The sequence below is a fragment of the Hyperolius riggenbachi genome, chromosome 6, assembly GCF_040937935.1.
Source record: "Hyperolius riggenbachi isolate aHypRig1 chromosome 6, aHypRig1.pri, whole genome shotgun sequence".
NCBI classification, from domain to species: Eukaryota; Metazoa; Chordata; class Amphibia; order Anura; family Hyperoliidae; genus Hyperolius; species Hyperolius riggenbachi.
Genome location: NC_090651.1, coordinates 147,926,634 through 147,953,771, shown reverse-complemented (window position 1 = coordinate 147,953,771; position 27,138 = coordinate 147,926,634). Strand labels below are relative to the sequence as shown.

At 41.8% G+C, this 27,138-nt stretch overlaps 1 protein-coding gene across 4 annotated transcripts in view; it reads left to right on the top strand.

The window, feature by feature from the left end:
• Positions 1-27,138, top strand: part of DENND1B (DENN domain containing 1B) — a 353,166-nt gene that overhangs the window by 143,480 nt on the left and 182,548 nt on the right. For all 4 annotated transcript variants that reach the window (XM_068240064.1, XM_068240066.1, XM_068240063.1 and 1 more), the window contains exon 4: positions 26,288-26,337. In XM_068240064.1, the coding sequence (XP_068096165.1) occupies positions 26,288-26,337 (50 nt within the window). The remainder of the gene's footprint in view (positions 1-26,287; positions 26,338-27,138) is intronic.

The following is a 27,138-nucleotide window of genomic DNA, read 5'->3' as shown; positions in this document are numbered from 1 at the left end:
TCGCCCTGTAATCACCGACTGATCACCCATCAATCACCCTGTCACCACCTGTCACTGCTACCCATCAGATCAGACCCTAAACTGCCCCCTGCGGGCACCCAAACACCCACCCACACACACCCTCAGACCCCGCCTGTACACCTCTCCAGTGCATTATTTACATCTGTTCTCCCCTCTAATCACCCACTGATCACCCATCAATCACCCCCTGTCACTGCTACCCATCATACCCATCAGGTCAGACCCTCATCTGCCCCTTTACGGGCACCCATTCACCAGCCCACACGCTTGGATCGCCCTCAGACACAATTGTGGCTGAGACCAACCGGTATGCCACACAATACGCAACCGCCAATCCAAGAAGTTACCATGCCCAGCCTTTTCGTTGGAAACCACTCCAAGTTTTTGAACGTAACATTTTTTGGGGCCTTCTCCTTAACATGGGTCTATTCAAAAAGAATGTATTGCGGTCTAATTGGTCTACGCACCCAATACATCACATGCCCATGTTCTCTGCTGCCATATCCAGGTCACGATTTTAGAACATCCTGCGCTTCCTGCACTTCAGTGCCAATACAATCTGTCATCTAAGAGGCCACCCTGCTTATGACCGGTTCCACAAAATTCGGCCCCTCATAGACCACCTGTCATCAAACTTTGCAGATACTTATACCCCTGAACAGGCATTTTGAGGCATTTGGTTTCTAGACTACTCCTCACACTTTAGGGCCCCTAAAATGCCAGGGCAGTATAGGAACCCCACAAGTGACCCCATTTTAGAAAGAAGACAGCCCAAGGTATTCCGTTAGTAGTATGGTGAATTAATAGAAGATTTTATTTTTTTGTCACTGAGGCTGGGGAGTGATCGGCTGTCATAGGCTGAAGCCTATGACAGCTGATCACCCTGATTGGCTGGCGGGGGGAGGGAGGGAGCAGGGGAGGACAAATTAATTATTAATAATAAATAAAATAAATATTTATAAAAAAAAATAAACAACTGTGGAGCGACCAGACCCCACCAACAGAGAGCTCTGTTGGTGGGGGGGAAAGGAGGGGGGGAATCACTCGTGTGCTGTGTTGTGCGGCCCTGCAGCTTGGCCTTAAAGCTGCAGTTGCCAATTTAGCAATAATTAGCCTGGTCTTTAGCACTGCAGTCCCCAAGTGGTTAACCTGTGGTTAACCTGTCACTGTTTCTTGTTTACCGAACTGACATGTGACATGATGAGATAGACATGTGTTTGTACAGTGCCTAGCACACAAATAACTATGCTGTGTTTCTTTTTTTCTTTCTCTGTCTGAAAGAGTGAAATATTAGGTATGCAATTGGCTGACTCAGACAGGAAGTGACTACAGTGTGACCCTCACTGATAAGAAATTCCCATTTTTTACCTCTTTCTTGCTCTCAGAATCCATTTTTTGCTAGGAAAGTGTTTTGTAGTTGGAATTTATTATCAGTGAGGGTCACACTGTAGTCACTTCCTGTCTGAGTCAGAAATGAGTCAGCCACTTGCATACCTGATATTTAACTTTTTCAGGCAGAGAAAGAAAAAAAGCAACACAGCATAGTTATTTCTGTGCTAGACACTGTACATACACATGTCTATCTCATCATGTCACATGTCAGTTCGGGTATCCTTTAAAGAGGAACTTCAGCCTAAACAAACATAGTGTCATTAAGTTACATTAGTTATGTTAATTAAAATACATAAGTAATATAATCTTTTACCCACCCTGTTTTAAAAGGGGCAGAGCTTAGCTTCTGTGCAGTTCTGATGCTGTGAAACTGTTAAAGAAACACCAGACCTTTTCAGTGCTGCTGAGTTAGGGATGGGACGAATCCACAATTTCTTCGAATCCGAATCCGGATCCGAATCTAAAAAGGTTCTCGAATATCTCGAACCTTTCGAATCCCGAATCTAACGAATCCTGCACATAAGAATTGTGCGATCCATGGAATAGTTGCCCGCACTATAGGTAGCTAGGTAAAGGTGTCTTCAGTATAGCTAGCAAGGTATAGGGGCCTTCACTATAGGTTGCAAGGTATAGTGGCCTTCAGTATAGGCAGCCGGGTATAGTGGCCTTCAGTATAGGCAGCAGGGTATAGTGGCCTTCATTATAGGCAGCCGGGTATAGTGGCCTTCAGTATAGGCAGCAGGGTATAGGGGCCTTCACTATAGGTTGCAAGGTATAGTGGCCTTCAGTATAGGTAGCAGAGTATAGTGGCCTTCAGTATAGGCAGCAGGGTATAGGGGCCTTCAGTATAGGCAGCAGGGTATAGGGGCCTTCAGTATAGGTAGCAGAGTATAGGGGGCTTCAGTATAGGCAGCAGGGTATAGGGGCCTTCAGTATAGGCAGCAGGGTATAGGGGCCTTTAGTATAGGTAGCAGAGTATAGGGGGCTTCAGTATAGGCAGCAGGGTATAGGGGCCTTCAGTATAGGCAGCAGGGTATAGGGGCCTTTAGTATAGGTAGCAGAGTATAGGGGCCTTCAGTATAGGTAGCAGGGTATAGGGGCCTTCAGTATAGGTAGCAGGGTATAGGGGCCTTCAGTATAGGTAGCAGGCTATGGGGGTGCTTCAGTATAGGTAACAGGCTATGGGGGGCTTCAGTATAGGTAGCAGGCTATGGGGGTGCTTCAGTATAGGTAACAGGCTATGGGGGGCTTCAGTATAGGTAGCAGGCTATGGGGGGGCTTCAGTATAGGTAGCAGGCTATGGGGGGCTTCAGTATAGGTAGCAGGCTATGGGGGGCTTCAGTATAGGTAGCAGGCTATGGGGGGCTTCAGTATAGGTAGCAGGCTATGGGGGGCTTCAGCATAGTTAGTAGGCTATGGGGGGCTTTAGTATAGGTAGCAGGCTATGGGGGGCTTCAGTATAGTCAGCAGGCTATGGGGGCTTCAGTATAGGGCTTCAGTATAGGTAGCAGGCTATGGGGGCTTCAGTATAGGTAGCAGGCTATGGGGGCTTCAGTATAGGTAGCAGGCTATGGGGGGCTTCAGTATAGGTAGCAGGCTATGGGGGGCTTCAGTATGGGGGGCTTCAGCATAGTTAGCAGGCTATGGGGGGCTTTAGTATAGGTAGCAGGCTATGGGGGGCTTCAGTATAGATAGCAGGCTATGGGGGGCTTCAGTATAGGTAGCAGGCTATGGGGGGCTTTAGTATAGGTAGCAGGCTATGGTGGGCTTTAGTATAGGTAGCAGGCTATGGGGGGCTTTAGTATAGGTAGCAGGCTATGGGGGGCTTCAGCATAGTTAGCAGGCTATGGGGGGCTTTAGTATAGGTAGCAGGCTATGGGGAGCTTTAGTATAGGTAGCAGGCTATGGGGGGCTTCAGTATGGGGGGCTTCAGTATAGGTAGCAGGCTATGGGGGCTTTAGTATAGGTAGCAGGTTATGGGGGGCTTCAGTATAGATAGCAGGCTATGGGGGGCTTCAGTATAGATAGCAGGCTATGGGGGGCTTCAGTATGGGGGGCTTCAGTATAGGTAGCAGGCTATGGGGGCTTTAGTATAGGTAGCAGGTTATGGGGGGCTTCAGTATAGATAGCAGGCTATGGGGGGCTTCAGTATAGATAGCAGGCTATGGGGGGCTTCTGTATAGGTAGCAGGCTATGGGGGCTTTAGTATAGGTAGCAGGTTATGGGGGGCTTCAGTATAGATAGCAGGCTATGGTCGGCTTCGTATCAGGGCTTCAGTATAGATAGCAGGCTATGGGGGCTTCTAACGGGTGGAACATATCCTCCTCCCTCCCCCCGCAGCCTCCTCCACTTGTCCCCCTGCATACATAAGGAGAAGCAGCCTCTCACCTCCAGCATCAGCGTGGAGCCCGGAGCGGCAGCCTTCTCCCTTCACTTCCTGGTTCCCCCTAGTGGCCACCTGACCGGCTCTTACTGATGACGCGTAGTAAGAGCCGGTCACTAGGGGGAATGAGAAAGTCTGTAGGAGGTCTGACACTCCGGGCTCCACGCTGGAGGTGAGAGGCTGCTTCCTCTTATTTATGCGGCGGGCGAGCGGAGGCGGCTGCGGGGAGCGGGAGGAGGACAATTGCGAGCGGGGGAAGCGGCGGATGCGCGGTGATGCAGCGTCGGGATTCGGCGGATTCGGCGAACGGAAAATGGCGTCGGGATTCGAGTCCACGAATCTCGAATATTTCCTAATATTCGAGGGATTCGCCGGATTCGTCGTCCCATCCCTATGCTGAGTAGATTTTTAGTCTGGAGGTTCACTTTAAGGTTTTCCTGCCAGGAATTTCAAAGGGTCATTAGCTCTGCTCTTTTTTCATAATTTAAATTACAGAGTGTAGTGTGTAAACCGCAAATATTAGAGACTGATGCAATGTTATAAAAAAAAGCTATATACCTGAAAATAAAAATATGAGACGTTTATTTGCTACTTATGTTCTATTAACTATCTGTACTACACACACAATTCATTATATTGTAAGTTTTTTTTTTTTTTTGCTTATCTGTCACTTTAACCACTTCGGTCTATCTGGATGGATATATCCGTCCAGACAGCCTGCCCTGCTGCCGCTGCTCCGCCTCCTTCTGTTAGCCCCGAGATCAATGAATGGGAAATGGGAATATAGTTCCCATTCATTGATCTAAGTCCCCAGCAGAAAAAAACGATGGCTTCTTATCAGAGGTCACAGTCTTTCTGATAAAAAAAAAAAAAAAGTTTCCCGTCCAACTTATGCTACCTGTAAGCGAGAGCGTTCGCTTCCAGGACTAAAAAAAAAATTGTTTGACTGTGGCCGTCTTGTGGCCAAATAGTAAAAGTACATCCACATACATTTTTTTATTAAATAAACACATATTATTACATTTATATTTAACGGTTTACCTCCCACAACAAAAATTACCCAAATAAAATTTGTAATTAATAAAAAAAAAAAAAAATTGCAAGAAAAAACCCCAAAATAAAACATAGTTACCTGAGGGTCTGAACTTTTTTAATATGCATGTCAAGAGAGTATATTACTATAATTTTTTTAATTATAAGCTTGTTAATAGTTATGAACGCAAATTGAAAAATGCACCTTTATTTCCAAATAAAATATCGGCGCCATACATTGTGATAGGGACATCATTTAAATGGTGTAATAACCGGGACAAATGGGCAAATAAAATACATGGGTTTTAATTACAGTAGCATGTATTAATTTCAAAGTATAATGGCCAAAACCTGAGAAATAATTATTTTTTTTCCATTTCTTTCTTATTCTTCTTGTTAAAATGGATTCAGAATGAAATAATAATTAGCAAAATGTACCACCCAAAGAAAGCCTAAATGGTGGCGGAAAAAACAAGATATAGATCATTTCAGTGTGATAAGTAGTGATAAAGTTATTGGCAAATGAATGGGAGGTAAAAGTTGCTCAGATGCATAAGGTGAAACCACACTGTAGACTGAAGTGGTTAAGACCTATTTGGTAAAAAAAAAATAGGTAGGTAAAATTCGGTAATTTAGAGTATGTTTCCAAAGATTTTCACATGTGTGGTAATAGTTTGGTTATTTACCAGAAAACTTGTCTTTAATTCACCAAGACCTGTTCGGTAAAAAGTAGAAGTGTAACCAGCTGTGGAGTCAGTCTCGTCAGCAAGCTATGTTCTACTACTGTAATTTTCTACCACTTTTGATCAGAGTTGTGAGGATTCTTCTATTTCAAGTGATCTGCCTAAAACATGAGCTGTTCTTTTGCAAGTTACTGCGTCTGGCTTACAAGAGTAAACGGCATCCTCGGCATACCTTAATGCTAGGTACACACCATACAATTTTCTGTTAGATTCTTCTGTTAGATTTACCTACAACATGGAAAAAAGCTATCTGGCAGGTAAATCTAAGAGAAAATCTAACAGAAAATTGTATGGTGTGTACCTAGCATTAGATCTGCATGCCTCTAGTCCCACTGATTCTCTGCTTCAGGCTTTCCCTGCTCACATCTAAAGGGCTACAGTGGTGGTTTTGGCACTGGACGCCGCTATATGGGTAATGCAGGGTTCCAGTGATCGCAAGAGCCTGAGTTGCTTCTCCCTCAGAGTTGTTACGACTCTGAGGGTGAAAAGCCTCACCTCAACTCACTGGCCACGTACCTGCACTTACCCCTACAGAAGAAAACTCTATGATTGTGCCTAACATATGTTACCAATACGTATTACTAATGCGTGTTACCGTAGCAATGCTCATGGTGCTGGCTAACTATTTGTTTAGAGCTGCTGATGTGACATATAGGCTTTTTTTTGCTACTGTACTATGTAGTACAGTTAAAGGTGGCCATACTCGTATTCAATTTGTGGTTGATCAGATAACTCTCTTCCAGATAGCAGTCATTGGCCTCAATTCACTAAGATCATGCTGGAGATAATAAGGCAAGAGAAAACTTACCACCACACAGTGAGTTAACTCTTCATTCCTTAAGTTACCTTCTCAGTAGTTATTTTCACACGCAGTTAATTAACAGCTTGTCTTTAACCTATTTGCGTTCCGCCGTTTTCACTTGAGAAATGTTCACCTCCCATTCATTAGCCTATAACTTTATCACTACTTATCACAATGAACTGATTTAGATCTTGTTTTTTCCGCCACCAATTAGACTTTCTTTTAGGGGTACATTTTGCTAAGAGCCACTTTACTGTAAATGCATTTTAACAGGAAGTAAGAAGAATTAAAAAAAATGGAAAAAATTCATTATTTCTCCGTTTTCAGCCATTATAGTTTTAAAATAATACATGCTTACATAATTAAAACTCACGTATTGTATTTGCCCATATGTCCCGGTTATTACACCGTTAAAATTATGTCCCTATCACAATGTATGGCGACAATATTTTATTTGGAAATAAAGGTGCATTTTTTCCGTTTTGCATCTATCACTATTTACAAGTTTAAAATAAAAAAAAATAGAAATATTTCATCTTTACATTGATATTTAAAAAATTTAGACCCTTAGGTAAATATTTACATGTTTTTTTTTATATTAAATATTTTATTTGGGTAGTTTTGGGAGGGTGGGATGTAAACAATAGGTTTATAATGTAAATGTGTGTTGATTTTTATTTTATTTTTTTACTTTTAGTTGTAGTATTACTTTTTGGCCACAAGATGGCGGCCATGAGTTTGTTTACATGACGTCACTCTAAGCGTAACATACGCTTAGAGAGACGCATGGGGGAGGTAACAGCCAGAAAAGGCGCAGCTTCCGAGAGAAGCTGTCGCTTTTTCAGCAGGGGAGAGGAATCGGTGATCGGGCACCATAGCCCTATTCACTGATTGCCTGGCTAACAAACCGCGGGCCGGGAGCGCGCGTGCATGCGCGCGATCGGCCGCGGGACCGCGCGGTAGCGCGCATGGTTCCTGGACGTAGTGTCTACGTCCAGGAACTAAAATAGGTTAACTTTAGAATTCTGGAGTTATTTTAAGGATTGAAGAGTTAACTTAAAGACAGAAGAGTTAACTTTAGGTTTGCCTGAGGTAAAATGTTTACTGAATGCTACATGCCTCATCACCATGGTTGATAGAAACGTTATTAAAGACAGGAGATAAGCTTAGTGAATTGAGGCCATTTTACTTGTTCTACCACTCTGCACCATTAGATATTGTAAAAGATACTAGCTGATGACCCGGCGTTGCCCAGGTATGTATTTGGCTGGTGTTGGCTCTGCCCAATTTTCCTAACCCTAACACACAATTACTCAATGACCTACTTTGTGAGCTTTGCGGTCTTTGGCATCAATAATTTGCGTTGAAATGAAACAAAATTTGTTTCTGGCTCTACCCCCTTATCTGAATTTGAACCCCAGTCACCCAATGACCAACTGTACCAGGTTTGAGGCTTGTGCCATTAGCAGTGCAAGAATGGCAGCAATTAAATATTGCCCTTGAAAATCAATAGGTGAATTTTGATTGGCTTTTGTAAGCTCCACCCACTTTTCTGAATATTAATCTCAGTCACTTAGTGACCACCTCTGCAAAGTTTGAGAACCCTACCATTAAAAGTGTAATAATGGCTGCAGTTTACATTTTCCCAGTGAAATTTGTATTTTTCTTCGCCCACTTTTTGGTTATGGGGATTCTATATGCGAACACTGCCATTCCAGCGCAGCAGTGAGTAATTTCAGCGCCGTCTGAAGACTGAGCTGAAGTTACTTATAAAACACTATAATTGCTGGAGGCCGAATTATTTCTTTCCCTACCATCCATGGCAACCTGGAGGGGGAATAGTATTTAAAATCAATGGGAATTTGTGCAGGAGCAGGATCAGCCATACCGGCTGTATCCTGCGCCCAAGTCTTCTGCGCCGATTCCTCTCGTACGCTCCTATATGTTATTCCAGGTAATGTACTATGTGTGTCCCAAATTTCATACAAATTTCATTCGTTCAGCCATTGTTGCGTGATTGAGTAACAAACATCCAAACCTTTGCATTTATAATATTAGTGAGATACGCAAAAACCTTTTCTTATATCGATCTCCTTGCTGTAGCTTTTTAATGCACAATGTAGTCTAAAGCCATGCAAAACTCTGATAACACACAGCTGTCCCATTCCCCTTTTTTCCTCAACACACACTCCCAGTGTATCCTGACAGGATTAATCCAGGATGAACCAGCATTTCCAGTCTATTATTCAATGTTTTGAAAAAAAAAAATACTGTATTATTGTATAGCCACCTTAAAACTAGATATAAGGCATCAGATCTGGAGACTGTCTCCTGTATTGTTAAAGGCTTATTAACTTTGGAAGTGCAACACCTGCTCATTTAAAAGGCAGACATGTTAAAATGGGTACGAGATCCACCAAATAGTAGAATATCCCTGGCCCCAGTGGCCAAATTACCCTTTAGGCGCTGTCATAGTCGCTAATTGAATTAGGCACCATGCCTAAATTATCTTCTTCTCAGCAACACTACCTTTTGCAGTCAAACCTGCAAGTGACACTCCCCAAATAGATGTAATGTACAGCATACACATACCTCCCAACTCTTTGAGATTAGGAAGAGGGACACTTCAGCCACACCCCAGGCACACCCCTAATCCCACCCCTGGCACACCCCTTTCTATCCTGGTTCAGTCTCCTTCATATTAACATTTGAAAATAGGAAATATATCAATTTTAAAGGATGGGAATAAAGTTTAGAGTCTAATAAACACATTTTTAAGTTGATAAAAAACCTATATTTACATGGATCTGTACATCAGTCCGTAAAGAGGGACAATGAGGAAGAAAGAGGGGCAGAGGGAACAGGGTCCCCAAAGAGGAACTGTCCCTTCAAAAGACAGTTTGTAGCTATAGTATACATATAATATTTCATATACTGTATATAGAATTGAAAAAAATTGTGTCCTTTAGTAATGCACACAATAAATAAAATATATAAAATAAATCTATAAAATATATAAAACATATGAGGAAACATTATGTATTCCCTTTAAGCTGTCAATACAAGTGCATGTACAGTAAAGGCTGCCTGACACTTCTTAGCCCCAATTCAATTTACTTTTCTCTTGAGTTTTCTCATAGGAGATGTTTTCACTCCTTATTAATAAAACCTCTGCAACCACCAGCAAATGAAAAAGTACTCAACAGGCTGTCCCAAATGTTCTGGAGTTTGATATTATTCTTGTAGCTCCACCCAGCTCCCCCCCCCCCCATACACACACACACACACACACACACACACACACACACACACACACACAAATATTCATGTTTGGCTAGGTAGACCACAAGAACAATTGTAAAATATTCTTTCGCATGTTCAGGGCCCGTTTCCACTATCGCGAATCCGCATGCAGGCAACGCATGCGGATTCGCACAGTCAGTACAAGTGGATGGGACTGTTTCCACTTGTGCGTTTCCCCGCACGTTTTTCTGTGCAGAAAAAATCTGCAGGGTAGGGGCCTCAGAATTCGCCTGCGTGTGGAATGCAGGCGAATCGCACGCAATGTATTTAATAGGGAAATCGCATGCGTTTTCCCCATGCGTTTTTTGCCGCGATTTCGCATAGGTACCCATGTTAATTCACACAGGCAGTGACATGGTTAAAATCGCATACAGCCTTACCTATGCGAAATCGCATGCGAAATCGCGGCAAAAAACGCATGCAGAATCGCACCCGCATGCGATTTGCCTGCGGTGATTCGCCGGCGATTTCGTAACGCTATAGTGGAAACGGGCCCAGAGTCTGAAGTATGGTGTTAAGGGAGCTTAAAGTGCTTAAAGGGGACCTGAACTCTTGCACAGATCAGAAGAAAGACAGAGACATGCACCCTGTATGTATTTTGAGAGTTTAGCCTGTCTAATTCCTCTTCATCTGTGACTAATCACAAATTGTAATTTGATCTCTCAGCGGTGTCAGCTGACTGCCACAGCAGAGCAGCTAATTTGTAAACACAGGATGTTAGCCCTATTTCTGCTTCTTTGAAAGCAGGAAGTGACACACTGCAGATTTATCAGTAAGAGATGCCAAATGAAAATACTTGACTGTCTGCTATCTGCTCTGACCTTCTGCCTAATATCTGATTACATTCATCCAGCTGCCTGTTACAATGTCCAGCATATCCCAGGTATAATTCTGTTTTACAGTTTGGCATTTTACTTTGGTTGCCAGCTGTCACTAGCCAGGCAAGTACAAGGCATGCATCTTGGGAGACATCTCACAGTTTACTCAAGCCCTCAAGGATGCTTTGAGGAAGAGCAGAAAGTGTCTGTAGATTGTGCACCTTGACTTTTTCCATAAACCTTGCCCTCTATGGTGACACAGGGAATCCGTACATCTGTGACAGTAGCCCAGTATTTTGGTCAGATCTTAAAAAAATACAAAAATTACAAATTGAAAATGATAACTACAAGATGCCACAACAGCAGCACATGCAAGACAGCAGTCCATCAGTGATTACCACAAGCTGCCAGTCAATTAGATGTATATCATAGAGTCCTCCGTAAGCTAAATAGAGCAGTGCTTGACCAAAAAGAATCACAATATCATGCTTACAATATCCTGCTTAGTGTCCAGCAAAATGTAATGAACAGCGTATCACATTAAGCTTATCCAGGTCAAAGAGTATGAATCGTACTCTTTGACCTGGATGAGCTTAATGCGATACACTGTTCATTCAATGTGGGCAGTTGGGGATCTACCCAGAAGTCTTTTGTAATCTACGGATAGATCAAGAGCTACCTAATATTCACCCTTGCCTAGGCAAGTAGTAGTAGTAGTAGTAGTGAGTAGTGGAGAATCGATACAAAATCTCTAGGGCACTAGCATCTTGCTCATTATACTGATGCTTTTCAATTCCACCTTAGCATTGTGCCCTCCCCTTACTGAAAGTGAGCTTATAAAATCCTGCACATACCTTGCTGGTACAAAAGGCCAAAGGTCATTAACTCCCATGATACAAAGCAAGGTTAGATGAGAGAAAAGGGCCACGACCCTTTCTTTCCAGGGTGGAACTAACAGCAGGATATGGGCTGAAACGATGCAGGTGAATGGAAAGAAAACACCTGTCAAAGGGTTGTAACATCAGGCAATAATGTAACCATTATTATTTGTTTAATGTTTGCCACATGTACGTTTTAAGAAAAAACAGGAGTTATTGCAATTAATATTTGCCCCATGTTTAGGCAACAGGTCTGATATTGAAAACCCAGCTATCCAGCTATTGTTGACTTACTTCTTCAAGAAAGGATATTCTTTCATACTACACTATACCGACTCTCCTTCAATATGTATTATACATCCTTCTCCTACTGTTTCTCATCCTTAACCATATTAAGCTATAAAGAGTAGGGCTCTCTCTTCTAAGCCCTGATTCATTTACAACCATAGACAGTACTTTAGCCTTGTAAATTATTGATTGCTGGGTTATCTGCCACTCCCCAGCGGACTACCACCACACTTCCTAGGACACATATTGCAAAGGAACCTGAAATGATTGCAAACATTTGTTTTGAGCACCCAAATTTACAAGTGTTTATGAAGAATACTTTAAAGAGGATTATAGATTCCTGGTGAAAAACACATGGCTGAGAAGTACAGTGCTCTGAAGTGTATTGAATGCTCTCCTGTGGCAATTGTACAGCAGGAACCTCTCCATTAATACAGGGTACGTATAGCTACGTCTTGGAGCCTACATGTCTCTAGAACGGACGTACTGTAGCAGAGGCACAAATGTAGAGGTCATGTGACTTGAGCTTTTCTGTACTGCATTGCCCCAAGTCTGCTTTAGCTGTGCCATCTTTCTTGAGTGGAGGTGAGGCTGAGATGACACTCATTCTCCAGTCAGAATGCCAAAGGTGGGCATATCTTGGCACCCATGCAACCCCCTCCATTTTATGGTTAGTTGAGGAGAATAGTAGGAACAGCATGGAAGTGTCTTTCGAGGAGTTCCTTCCCATCAGTGAGAAACAGCAGTGCAGCAGCCACCTGAGAACTGCTGACATTTTTTTTTCTTTTTAAACAAAGCAGATTGCTTGATTATGCTGAGACTCTGTTGCTAATGATTAGCCATAGACTCCGTACAGGGATGTCGATCAGGTGTTTCTGACTGAAATCTGACTAGATTAGCTGCATGGTAGATTAGCTGCATGCTAGTTTCAGCGGTGTGATTCAGACACTACTGCAGCCAAAGAGGTCTGTTATTGTTTAAAGGAAAATAAAAATGGAGGCCACCATATGCCTTCAGTTCAGGTGTACTTTATAGTGGGTTTATATTCCCAAAACTTCAATTTCAGTAACTACTCTTAGTTACATAAAAGAACATATGAAAGCATTTCAACAGTATTCCCTGTGTGTAAAATAGTTTTATTTGTCCTGCAGAAAGCAGTAGAAGCTTGCTTATTATCTCATATTATTAGCAAAGGAGAATCTCCCTGTGCTTGTTCTTCACTCTGCCCCTCCTTCTTTTCTGCCGAAGTGACTCAGCAATTACCAGGGTGATGTGTCTGTTCAGGCAGAGGGAGTGGGGCGGAGTGAAGACACAAGCATAGGGAGATTCTTGCTTTGCTGATGACCAGAGATAAGCAAGCTTCTACTGCTCTCTGCATTGAAAATATACAATTTTACACACAGAATACTTGGAAATGTTTTCAATAGTTATTTTATGTGTAACTAAGAGTAGCTAAGCAAATTTTAGTTTTGAGAGTTTAATACCACTTTAAGATATTTACAAGCTTAGTTTTTTCTTTAGAAACTTCCAGCTATATTGCTACTGAAATGTGAGAGGGAGGAATCCATTGTAGTGATAAATGCGTTCCTGGACAAGGGCTTCAAAGTTCCAAAAGTAAATTATTATTATTATTATTATAGGATTTTTAGAATGTATTTGAAACAAAAGATTGAATTTCAGCACTATTTACTTTGCTATTAGATGGTATATTTAGAAATATATGTGGAGTTTGCCTTTCAAACAGTATTATTGTGTTTTTCCCCCAGGTATTTTTTTTTATGTTTTGTTTTGTTTTTTTGTTTTTTTCCTGTACAGTCCTTTATAATCTTTCTCCAGCCTTGATTAATTTTTAATACAAATTTTCTAATTTTTCCACCTTCCATAAAAGCTTTAATAATTATTTGTTAGTTTGCAACCTTCTCAGATGCACAAGACAGTTTTCTATTGATTGCCAGATCCTCAGCTTGCACTGTCAAGGGACAGGCTGTGGGCTGTTGCTTAGTCTATGACATAAGTTAGCTGAACAAGCCCCCCCATACATGTCTGCACTGTTTATAAAACGCTCCACAGACCTGCTGGCTAAATGAATTTTAAAGACTTCCAAGATTTTAAAGTGGTTTTTCCCCAGAGAGTAGACCAGGCAGTCCGCCAACACAAAACACTTCTTGCGTGTGAGACACTCCATGTATCTCAAAGCACATGTATTTGTGAATGTGCTGCACATTTTCTTGTGTCTGTTTTGCATTTGAACAATTAGTGTATTTTTTCTGTCAGTGTACATGCTGCACTAGGATTTTGAAATAACCTGTATGTGTGTGTGTGTGTCATTTACTAACATTTACATTGCAGGTGATTGTGCCTTGCTACAGCTTGTATAGTAAATAAAACTGCCAAATGATTTTTTTTTTTGACTTATGGAATTATGAACTGCACTCAGAGAAGAACAAATGTAAAGGGCCTATTTACTGTAAAACCTAAAATGAGACGGATTCATAATGCAATACTCTTTTATATTACTTGTTTTAAAATACTGTCAATGTGTACATTACAAAAAATGACTTGGGCTTGGTTTACACTGACCCTCTGCCCTGCGTTGTGATGGGACCAACAGCAGACTCAAAATGCATGGGTCAAATATGGCAATGATTTTCTATGGGCCAGTTCGCCTGTGTCAAACGTGTCTATAGCCAAAAGTAATGTCATATGTGAGAAAATCATAATACTTTCCCATCAGTCAGCTAGTAGGCATCGTCATTGGCATGCAAATAATTTAGCGTTGATGCACGATTATGTAAATTTAGTGTGCAGATTTGTGCAGCTTGAAAATGGACCAATCAAATTTTACCGCGTCAAAATTTGATTGGTTCATTTCCAAGCTGCATGAATTTCCATGCAAAATATGCATAATTTTGCATAAACTCAAAATCATTTGCATCTCATTGACCATCCCTATCAGCTAGTACTGGAAACAGCCATCTTGCATAATATAGTACTTGCAAGTTCAAACTGCAACTTCTAACTACACAGTTTTATATCAGTGTAGCTTGCACACATAAACTCTGTGTTACAAGTGAACAAGTGAAAGATTTATTCTAGTTTCAAAAGACCATCTTGGCAGGCTGAAGAGTTCAGTGCAAGCGGCTCAATGAAGTACAACTCTTTGTCTGATTTGACTCACGTGTGAATATAAAAGTAATCTCATCTCTCACATACAATTATGATAATGTAAAGATTTATCTGGCATTTATTTAAGAAAGAGTTTTTTTTTTTACAGTTAAGGCCCATACCCACTATGTGATTTTCCCAACAATGGATAACTGGAGATTTTTTTGCGTGACGAGCGATCGTCTCTGCAATTTTGAGACGTGGGTACAAACGCATGATTACGCCAATGGTGTTTAGTTAAGTGCATCGATAACAACAGATCTTTAATATCCCCAACGACTCCGCGCAAAGTACTGCGATCACTTGACTTCCTGTTCATGCCAGTCGTCTGACATCACGTGTACCCGCCAGCCGGAATAGGGATCGGGAATTGCTTGTTGTCAGGGGGACATCGTTGGATCCACCTTCTTCCATTGAGTGGTGAGTGTTTAGCTTAAGATTGAATAACATTTTGTCATGATCGCTGCTGCAGCAGGTATTGCTGGAAGTAGTAGTACTGCAGCTCAGGCAGTTCTGATCTCTTTCCATGCAAGCTGCATAGCTTTGTCTGCCTTTCCCTGCTGTCAGCTTGTGACTGATTATCATTCACCTGTGTGGGAATCTGCATGTCTGCTCCCATTGGATGACCTCAGTATAAAGATCTGCTTCCTGCAGGACTCCTCAGGTTTTCATAGCATCAGTTTAAGCCTGCCTTGCTGTCGCTTCAGCCCCAGATCGTGTTTCTTGTTCTAAAGATACTTTGCTGGATTTGCATCATATATTGGTTCATTGCCCATATATATGCATACCAGCACGTTTATTATTTTCCTTGTATTCGTGTTACGTTGATACATCAGTGACGCTGACATATACGTACATGAACTGTTTATATCCTGTGTTCAGTTAGTCAGTTCCAGCACGTTTTGGTGGTTGCGCGTATCGTGATCACCCGTGCTGAGCTAGTTATCCTGTTCCTGGTCCTGTTTGTGGATTGCGTTCATCTCTGCGAAGAGATAGCGAATCCTTCTGAGTCCTGTCCTGTTTCCGTTTGTGGATTGCGTTCATCTCTGCGAAGAGATAGCGAATCCTTCTGAGTCCTGTTCCCTGTATTGCTCCAGTTCTAGTCAGTGTTCCTGCTTATGTCATATATCGGTTCATTGCCGATATATACATATGTTAGTCAGACGTTACAAATAGTTTCATTGATAGCTGTAATTGTAATACGCTAGGAAAACATACTTATTGTATATTTGTCTGTGTTACGTTCATCTATCTTGATCCTGCTATTTTCTGACTATCCTGTCCTGTCTTTGTGAGGCACGCCATCGCTGCAAACGCATTGGCTGCCTCATTCCAGTCTGTCTTGTTTTGGACGCTTGCTGTCACTAAGTAGCGGCTAGCTAGCAAGCGTTCATTCTGTCTACCTGTCCTGATCTCCTCAGTTCTGGTTTATGCGCTCAGTGCTACTTTGCGCTGAGACGTTATAGCGAAAGTATTGTTTGTGGCTGTCGGATCTGCACTGGCTCTGTGCGCCACAATCTCCTATTGGAGTCAGTCCTCCCCTCCACTATACTAGGGATAGCCTGTTTCCTTGTGCTAATGTGTGTACCTCCTTCACGTCAGCTCATGCGTTGCATGCTGACTGTGGAGAATACACCACCAAGCCTTACATTATGAAAACCCCATTACCAATCCCCATTGTGGGGGGGATTCCCAGAAAGTATGACACTGTTAATTATGGTTCCTGTTCCTTTAAGAAATTTGAAGTACTTAACTCTGAAACAGAAAATGAGTTTTTCTCTGAAAGTGCCAGGTTCCTGGCCAATCCCGATCTCCAAGCGACTCCTGTTTCAACCTGGGCACTCCAACTAAGTTATATTTTGTTTAAAGGGGAATTATTTCAGTGGGCATTTGATGTTCTCAATCATTCCGATTTGAAAGAGAGACCGCTGGAATTTCTAGCGTTTGTGATCCATAACTGGTTGCGCATAGTTCCATTGCCTTTTCCTCTAAATGAACTCCTGGCAGCAGGCCAATCAGCTTCCCCTTCAATTGTTTGCAAAAATGATCAGCAAGCAGAGAGTGTTCCTGATAATTTTCCTGCAGCTTTGAATAAATCACCAAAGGCAGCAGGGTCTAAGGCAAAACGCAAACGTTCTAAGAAACGTGTCCGATCTGCAGAGTCGTTATCCTTAGCGACTGAGACCTATAATGAGATTCTGCCATTAACAGATAATGAAATGCAATTGTCTTTCAGGGGAGTTAAATGGACTTATGAAACTACTAATGAACTTTCCTCCCTGGCTAGGGAAAATAAAGATTTTTGTTTAAAATAATTATCTGAGTATGATTATGAGGAGATATTACAGAGTATTGAACAAATCAACTTATTTGTGAACCAAGGGAAGTTTGCATACACTACAGTTCAACACTTGCTACAGGTATTGGAGATTCTTAAGAATAAGGAATCTGCCAATCACCTGCTAATTAACCCTATACATGGGCCTGCCACAATCATATCTGCAAACTGTGATCAGCCTAAATGTTTCGCTGTTAAGTATGCATGGGATCCTCCATTCGAGAGGGGAGAGATGGAAGCCCTGGTCTGTGAATGGAAGAATGATTCAAGTTCATTTTGTCAATTTTACAGTGCAAAAAGTGAAATGGTATTGAATGCATGCATTAAGTCAGCCTATAACCTAATAGAGACTGGTGTGTGTAGGTATGACAGTGTGGCTCCTTTGATTGATGTGTGGGAACTGATTTTGGATGATTTTTATGTGACTCCGAATTCGCAAATTTGGCGTTCTGACCCGCCTGCTTCAGCACCTTTCGCTGATTCAGCAGGTGATTCGGAGCTCTTTTGGTGTGAAATTGAAGTTCCTGCAATTCCACCCTGTACCATGGATAACTCAGTGTTATTTCCCAGTAAAACAGAAGCCACTGATACTTTCTTAACCTTGCCCTGCACAAATTTCTCAGCAGAGAATCCAGAGGTCCTGCTGACTTCCGAGTCCAGTCTAGCCAGTACTCATGAGTCTTTGTTCAGTGAAACAGACACCAGAAAAATCTTGCCTGCCTCTGCAAACACTTCTGCAGAAATTACCTGTGTTAATAAAGTTCAACTCCTGTCTGATCCAGCAGATGCCAATAGATGCACTACATCAGTTTCCGAGTCCCAGCAATCCTGTCTAGAAACCTCAGAACCCCAACAGCTGAATTTTCCAATTTTACAAATGAATGGTGATTCAGATGCGCAAACATTGTGTCTTGATCTTCCTGTTTCTACACCTCGCTCTAGTTTCGTGAATAGCTCAGAGCATCTGCTATGTGAACCTGAAATCGCAGAATTATTACCTTGTTCAGAAAATGTTCCAGTAAATTTGCCCTGTATCGTGAATAGCTCAGAGCATCTGCTATGTGAACCTGAAATCGCAGAGTTATTGCCTTGTTCAGAAAATGTTCCAGTAAATTTGCCCTGTACCATGAATTGTGCAGTAGATCTCTCCTATGAAGCTCAGGTCACAGAATCCTTATGCTGTCCAGCAGGTGCTTCCATGGTTTTGCCCTGCAATATGGACTGTTCAGTGATCCTGTCCAGTGAAGCTGGAGTCGCAGAGTCCTATGCTTCACCCAGTACTTTGGATACTTCAAACCCTCTAGCAGAAGACTCTGAGGCACTGCTTGCCTCAGTGGGTGTTGCAGCAATATTCACTTGTTTAGCAGCTGTCTTAGAATTAAAGTCCACTCTAAATAAACTTGATGAATCTTTGTCTGATGAAGCAGAAGTCATTGAAATATTGTCCTCGTCAGCAAGTGTCTTAGATACCTTGCCCTGTACACAGTCTGATTTAACCAATGATGTTGAGTCCCTCTCCAGTGTTGTAACAGCCGAGGAACTCCAGCCCTGTCCTCTGAATGTTTCAGAAGTCTTGCCCTGTAACATGAATAATTCTGATTCTCTGGTCAAAATAACAGAAGTCTCAGAATTTCAGTCTGATTTAGTAAGCGTTCCTGAAACCCTGCCTTGTATTTTGGAAAATTCTGATTCTCTGGCCGGTGTGGCAGAGATTCAGGAGTTCCCTTCCTGTCCAGGGAATTCCTCAGATTTGCCCAGTTCAGTGGGGGATGCTGTAATATTGACTTGTTTTGCAGCTACTTTGAAGCCCCAATCCTAGGTACTAGATGAGTCTCTGTCCAGTCCAGAGGAAGTTGTGGAATTCCTATCTAGCTCAGGTCATACATCAGAAGACTTGTCCTGTCTTGTTTATGCCCCTGAACCTGATTTGTTAACAACCTTGCTAGAATCAGCGACATCCAAGTCTGTTCCTGCATTCTTTAGTGAGAGTCCAGTGCTTGTGAAGTCTAGTCATGATGAATTTTTGTCCAGTCCTGGTTTCGGTCCTATCTTGGCTGACCCTGAGGTTTACAGTTCCTTGACATGCCCAGAAGTTTCTCTTGTACCAGTGTGCCCAGATGTGCTTTGTGTGCCAGAATGCCCAAGTGTGTCTAAGGTGTTAGCGTACTCAGATGCTTCCTTAGGGGAGACATGTTCTGATGTTGCCAGTCTGCCTGCATGCCCAGAGATGGTTCTGGTCCCTGAAAGCCCTGATCTTGATGTTTGTCCTTGTAACCCTGACTCGGGAATTGCCATAGGTTCCATGGGGATTCTTGATAGTTCTCCATGTGAGCCTAAAGGGCGTTCTGACCTTTTGGGATCTCTTTGGAGCTTTAAAGTGTTCTGGGAGATCTCTGAGGAAGCTTGTCCTGGTACCTTGGACTGGTTCAACAGTGGGTTTTGTGTTGGTAAAGACAGTTCCGGTGGGCATTGCAAAGGCTTTGGCATTTTTGGACGGTCGCTGGAAGGCAGTGGGTATCGCTCAGAGAGCTTCGGGGGGCTTCCTTCTGGAAATCATGGTTCTGATGGGTGTCACACTGAGACTTGTAGTACTGATGGGCATGGTTCTGTAGGTTCTGGTTCTGATGGGTCCAGACTTGTGATGACTGATTCTGGAATTTGGTCTTGCCGGGCTGTCCCGGTCATCATGAATTATCAGTTAGGTTGTCTCCTTGGGAAGGTCAGTTTTGAGAGGCGTCTGGTATCCGCCTTTAAGGGCGGGGGTACTGTCATGATCGCTGCTGCAGCAGGTATTGCTGGAAGTAGTAGTGCTGCAGCTCAGGCAGTTCTGATCTCTTTCCATGCAAGCTGCATAGCTTTGTCTGCCTTTCCCTGCTGTCAGCTTGTGACTGATTATCATTCACCTGTGTGGGAATCTGCATGTCTGCTCCCATTGGATGACCTCAGTATAAAGATCTGCTTCCTGCAGGACTCCTCAGGTTTTCATAGCTTCAGTTTAAGCCTGCCTTGCTGTCGCTTCAGCCCCAGATCGTGTTTCTTGTTCTAAAGATACTTTGCTGGTTTTGCATCATATATTGGCTCATTGCCCATATATATGCATACCAGCACGTTTATTATTTTCCTTGTATTCGTGTTACGTTGATACATCAGTGACGCTGACATATACGTACACGAACTGTTTATATCCTGTGTTCAGTTAGTCAGTTCCAGCACGTTTTGGTGGTTGCGCGTATCGTGATCACCCGTGCTGAGCTAGTTATCCTGTTCCTGGTCCTGTTTGTGGATTGCGTTCATCTCTGCGAAGAGATAGCGAATCCTTCTGAGTCCTGTTCCCTGTATTGCTCCAGTTCTAGTCAGTGTTCCTGCTTATGTCATATATCAGTTCATTGCTGATATATACATATGTTAGTCATACGTTACAAATAGTTTCATTGATAGCTGTAATTGTAATACGCTAGGAAAACATACTTATTGTATATTTGTCTGTGTTACGTTCATCTATCTTGATCCTGCTATTTCCTGACTATCCTGTCCTGTCTTTGTGAAGCATGCCATCGCTGCAAACGCATTGGCTGCCTCATTCCAGTCTGTCTTGTTTTGGACGCTTGCTGTCACTAAGTAGCGGCTAGCTAGCAAGCGTTCATTCTGTCTACCTGTCCTGATCTCCTCAGTTCTGGTTTATGCGCTCAGCGCTACTTTACGCTGAGACGTTATAGCGAAAGTATTGTTTGTGGCTGTCGGATCTGCACTGGCTCTGTGCGCCACAATCTCCTATTGGAGTCAGTCCTCCCCTCCACTATACTAGGGATAGCCTGTTTCCTTGTGCTAGTGTGTGTACCTCCTTCACGTCAGCTCATGCGTTGCATGCTGACTGTGGAGAATACACCACCAAGCCTTACACATTTTAAATGTATTACCACAGGCAGTATTTATGGCACATTCTGTACCTGCACTTAAAGGAGGCTTGGATGCTTGCATTACATAGAACATCCATATAATTACTAGGTTATTCCCGGCAGTATTGATCCAGGGATTTTATCTGACTGGTTAATGGAGTTGGGAAGATTTTTTTTTCCGTTTTAGAGCTCATTGGTCCAAGACTTTTAAGGGTTTCTCATCTTCCTCCAGATCAACTGAGATATGCTAGGGTGCAGGCTAATATTGTACCAGATTTACTAGTTGAACTCAATGGATGGATGTCTTTTTTTCACATACATGTAAAAGGGGAACCGGGAAACTTGCATTCAAAATGATGCCACAAAACAGTCCACCCTGCTGTGGCAAATTTCTCTGGCGACGTTAATTACTGTTGCCCCTCCAAGACGCCTTACAGTGGCGGTAAGATACAACATGGCTTCCAGCTATTGCTGGTGGCCAAATTGTGCTGTTTTATTGTAATTTAAGCTCCGTCTTTCACTAGTAATAGACTCCGTCTATAACTTACTGAGCGGCGCTATAGCTGTAATTCACATTATGGCCTATGGCAGCCCCCTTTTTACCCGACTCGCTTTTTTCATCCCAACTAACAACGTAGAACTGTTGCATCTACAGCCTCTCGCCCTTCTTCCACCAGAGAAGACCTAGCCTCTAGCTGTGCTGGCAGTGATGACGAAGACAAGATTGATTGCAGGTCCAACCATGATCCCTGCCAAAACCATGCCTCCTTAGTGACCAGTAATCTACTCACTTGGCCTAGGTCACCTGGGAGGTACAAGTGTGGTGAATAAGAATTATGGTTTTTCCCCTTAACTATAATGAGATGGAAAGATAATGGGAGATAAATCATGAGCTATAAGACAAGAAGAGATATCATCAGTGAGTTCAGACAGAGATGATTTTTTTTTAAATTAACCCATGTGACCACACATACACGTTCTTAACCATTTTATGCATATTTCAAGCTATGAAGTGCCAATGTTTTAGTTTGTATTATGGACCATAATGCTAAAATATCTTGTCGCCTGTCAAAATTCACATCAGTACGGTAGGGGATCTTTTCCTTTCATCCACGATCTCTCGATACCCATATGTTTTTATTAAACAGGGATCTCAGCAGGAGTGTGGGAATCCTAGCATCTTTTCAGAGACCTGAGTATAAACAAATCTCCCTGTGCTTGCTATTTGTGGGCTTCAGTGACTTCTGTGAAGTACTCCTAAGATTCTTCCAGCCCACCCATACCGGCCTAGTCCTACCAGCTGGAATGCCTCAGACCAAGTTTTCACCTTCAGCCTGTTTATTTAAGACTCGGACATATTTCTCTGGATTGTGACTGTCTCTATATATCAGTCTGTGTCAGCTCACTGGAAAATCATCTGTGAATGTGATGTAGCATCATAAGCTAAGGCACGTTTTCCAAGCAAGGTCTTCATAACAGCAAAAAGGAAGACTTGTCCAGTTCAAATTTTCTTTTTCTTTTTTTTTATATTTGGCAACCACAGCCATCCTATGAATCATGAATCCCCACACGTTTTTCTCCCTCTGTAGTTGCAAAGTTACGTAACTGACTGAAAAGAGACACATGTATCAAGTTAAAGCATTAGCTAACTATTGCAGATTTGAAAAGCAAAGCAGACTTGAGGGCAACTCTGATTTTCCCCTCAGTGGTAAAAACATTTGTATCCCTGTCTTGAGTCCACAAGGGTCCTCAGTTTAGTTCCCTGGATGAATACACTGTCCTTTCGTAATTAATACTGTGGATATTGCTTGTAACAAGGCCTGAAAAAGCTGCTGCTTTACAAATTGTGTTAAATGGGTGCTCCATCAAGTATTAATGGATTTAGCATAAGAGTGCAATAACATGCAAGTGACAGATTCTGTCTTGCTGGCACTTTGTAGGGAATATACAGTAGTATATGTGTGGGAGGGGTTTCTTGTGGGAGGGGTTTAACCACAATATCAGTCATACAGCGCCCCCTGATGGTCTGTTTGTGAAAAGGAATAGATTTCTCATGTAAAAGGGGGTATCAGCTACTGATTGGGATAAAGTTCAATTTTTGGTTGGAGTTTCTTTTTAACTTAGGATGCTGAAGCAGTTACAGGGAACTGTAACTGCTATAAGCCCTAGCACATCATTTTCACCCCAAAATAATATAAGACAGTGCCTTATATTCGGGGAAACACCATACTGCAGCTGAATTTAGATATGATTTACGTTATCTTCAGTGCGATATGTGTTTATATGGCTCTGTAACTGAAAACCAAGCACTAGCAGGGTTACATTTAAAAAGCCGTGTACTTCGTGGTTAAAAGACACCTGAAGTGAGAGGTACAGTATATGGAGGCTGCCATATGTCTTTCCTTTTAAACAATGCAAATTGCCTGGCTGTCCTACCAATCCTCTGCCACCAATACTTTTAGCCGTAGAAGCTGAACAAGCTTGCAAATCAGGTGTTTTACTGAAGTTTGACTGTAACCAAATGGATCAGCCGGGCTGTCAGGGAACTAGTATTGTTTAAAGGGCAATAAATATAGCAGCTGCCATATCCCTCTAACTTTAGGTGTCCTTTAAAGCCCTTGGCGTGGCTATACATGAAAATAGCCATTGGGTGGCTTTTTTTGTATAAAACATACTTTATACATGGATACATTGAGTTATCATGATGAAACCGGTTTGTGTACACATAAATTCTTGATCATCTGATAAATAAGATCTTTATTTTAATTACATTACTATCCCCTCTGTGTATGGATAACATGGACACTTTGAATGGCAGAAGGAGAACTGTGCTGAAAATAATATAATTAATGAAAGTGCTTATTTATTTTTTTTTTTAATATTTTTTTTTATAAATTATTTAGTCAGTGTTTGCTCATTGTAAAATCTTTCCTCACCCTTTCCTCTTCCTAATTTACATTTTGAAATGTATCACCAGGGGGTAAGCTCGCAAGGGCAGGGTCCTCCTCATAATGTTTACTGTTTTTGTCGCAATATTTGTGCTGCTTGAGACTCTGCTGTACATTTTTTGGTTGTACCCATGTTCCCCTTGTCATCTTATTGTGCTTTGTAAAGCGCTGCGGAATATGTTGGCGCTATATAAATAAAAAATAATAATAATAAAATGTTTGCACACTCGGTGTTCTGAAGCAAGTAGAACAATTCCTTGGTTCCCCAGAATGCTTTGGGACGAGAATTCTGCGCAGTTACACAGCCTAGGCTGTGACATCACTAGAATGGCAGGGCTACATACCATTATACAGCAGTAGGTAGAAGTGTTTCTGATGCTGAAACCAGAATAATAAATGTAAAAGTGGGTATTCTGAATAAATTATTCTATTCGTCGTTGTGGTAGCTCTTTAATTATTGTTGTATTTGTTATTTTGTATTGAAAATCAATTTCACAAACATCTTTTGTAAATTATTTTTGATGTCTTTCGTGATTACCATTTGTAGCCAGGGAAAAGATTGGCAGTGCTCAATCAGGCTGCAGCCTGTGCTGCCAATCTTTTCCCTGTTTAGAAAATGTGGAGACCATTTATGACTAGCAGCCTCAGGTTCATACTATGTTTTATCGGAGTCTAGATTGAACAATCTGTGCACAGGCTGTCCTTGAAGCTTCGTCCTCCTTTGCTGCATCTGTTTTGAATGCAAGTTGTGTAATCTGCCTGTGTTTTGGGCTCAGCACAGCTATGCAGCTGGTCAACTCGAGTGCAGCCTGTATTTGGAAGCGCTGCCAATATCTCCTGTTGTACCATTTGTAGCCAGCAGGTGATGTGCTGAGTAAAGAGTCTTACTCCTGACCTCAGTTCACAGCCATGCTATGAGATAATATTACCAGGTTATGCAGGGTAATTGACATATTTGGTTTAATGTTCAGAATTCTGTCCACTGATCATGCTGCTGATGGTCTGTCACCAGGTATGGAGCTATTATTGTGCCATATTTTTCAAAGCTCTATGTAGAGGGATTTTTTTTGAAAATTCTCTAATGAGCAGCAAAATTTTAATCACCTGGACCATATCAGAACATTGCAGAGCCGTTGAAAGGTTAGTAAGTGTTTTAGCAACTGAAGCTGTGTGCAAGCAAAATGTATGCTATTCTGGATTTATTAAACTTTGCTGCTATAGGTATGCACATGCATTGCAATAGCACAAACGTTTGCACTTGAACCTTTCACTGATGCACTCTAATGTTCTGATATGCCATTATCCCACTGATAGTACGTTTTTTACTAAGAATCCTGTCCTGATTTGCTGGAGTATTTACATTTTTCACTGTTCTCCAAATTAAGTCTGTCCCAGATAGAATCAAAGCCCAGAGGGGTATAGCTACACCTCTGGCTGTCACACCAACAGATGATGTATTTGTCTGTGAGACCTGTTTTTTCAGATTTTACTTAAAGAGGAACTGTCATGAAAATCTTAAAATTTAACACACATACCATTAAGAAGTATGTTTCTTTCTGAGTAAAATGAGCCATAAATTACTTCTCTCTTATGTTGCTGGGATTTACAGTAAGTAGTAGAAATCTGACATTACCGACATGTTTTGGGCTAGTCCTTCTCTCCATAGGGGATTCTCAGCATGGCCTTTATTCTTTATAAAGACACTCCCTAAAAAAGATTTACTTACACTTTTTTGGCAGTTGGATGGAGCAACTGCCATTCACTAAGTGCATTTTGAAAATAAAGAAAGCCCTGTAAACCCCCCATGAGGAGATGGGCTAGTCCAAAACTTGTTGGTTCTGTCAGATTTCTACTACCTATTGTAAGTGACAGCAACATAGGAGAAAAGTAATTTACTGTATGTCTCATTTTACTCTGGAAGAAACCTACTTCTTAATTGTATAAGTTTACATATATTTTACATTTTAAGATTTTCACGACAGAGGTCCTTTAAAGGCCAACTGATGTATGTTCAAGCTATAAATTATTTGAGACCTATCTGAATGTGTTGAAGTGTTGTTTTTGACTTTCCAGAACGCAGTTTCAGGTGAAACGGTTAAATGTCCAGTGGTGGTTTACTTCCTATCAGAATCTGTTCTAGTCTTCTTGGGCAAGAGACAGTTGCCACCGGACCCTGAGGATTGGCATCTTTGAATGGCTGCATTTATATACTGTATTTAACTCAATCTGTTTTCTGTATGTGTTTACCGGTTTCAGTAAAATGTTCTTTTATCCCTGCAGGAGATTTTGTGCATGGTGCCAAAGTTCTGCTTTCCCTTTGCTATTGACAGGTAAGTTCATAAGCTTGTAACCAGTACTGCTGATTGTTTAATTGCTTCATATGTACAATCTGGGGTCTAGATAAAATAATATAGTTTTGATTTATGTTAAAGGACCACTATTGCGAAAAAAGTAGGCAGTTAAAATCTGACAGAACCAAAAGCTTTTGGGCCAGTCCATCTCTTCATGGGGGATTCTCAGGGTTTTCTTTGTTTTCAACAGCATTTCCTGATTAGCAGTTGCAAAGTTTAACTTACAAAATTGTGTGTGAGTGAGTAAGGAGGCTGGCTGGTATCTTACTATTTTGGCAGTTAAGGAGGAACTCCAGTGAAAATTACGTAATGAACAAAAGTGCTTAATTTTTACAATAATTATGTATAAATTATTTAGTCAGTGATTGCCCATTGTAAAATCTTTCCTCTCCCTGATTTAAATTCTGACATTTATCACATGGTGACATTTTTACTGCTGGCAGGTGATGTCAGTGGAAGTAGCTGCTGTTTGCTTTTTTGGCAGTTGGAAACAGCGGTTATTTCCCACAATGCAACAAAGCTCCCACAGTGTGATGTCAGCACCATGCTCCTGACATCACACTGTGGGAGAGGGTTCAACACAATATCAGCCATACAGAGCCCCGTGATGATCCATTTGAGAAAAGGAAAATATTTCTCATGGGAAAGTGGGTATCAGCTACTGATTAGGATGAAGTTCAACTCTTGGTCATGGTTTTTCTTTAAACTGCTGTTCAGGAAATGCTGTTGAAAACCCTGAGAATCCCCTATGAGGAGATGGACTGGCCTGTCCTATCTATC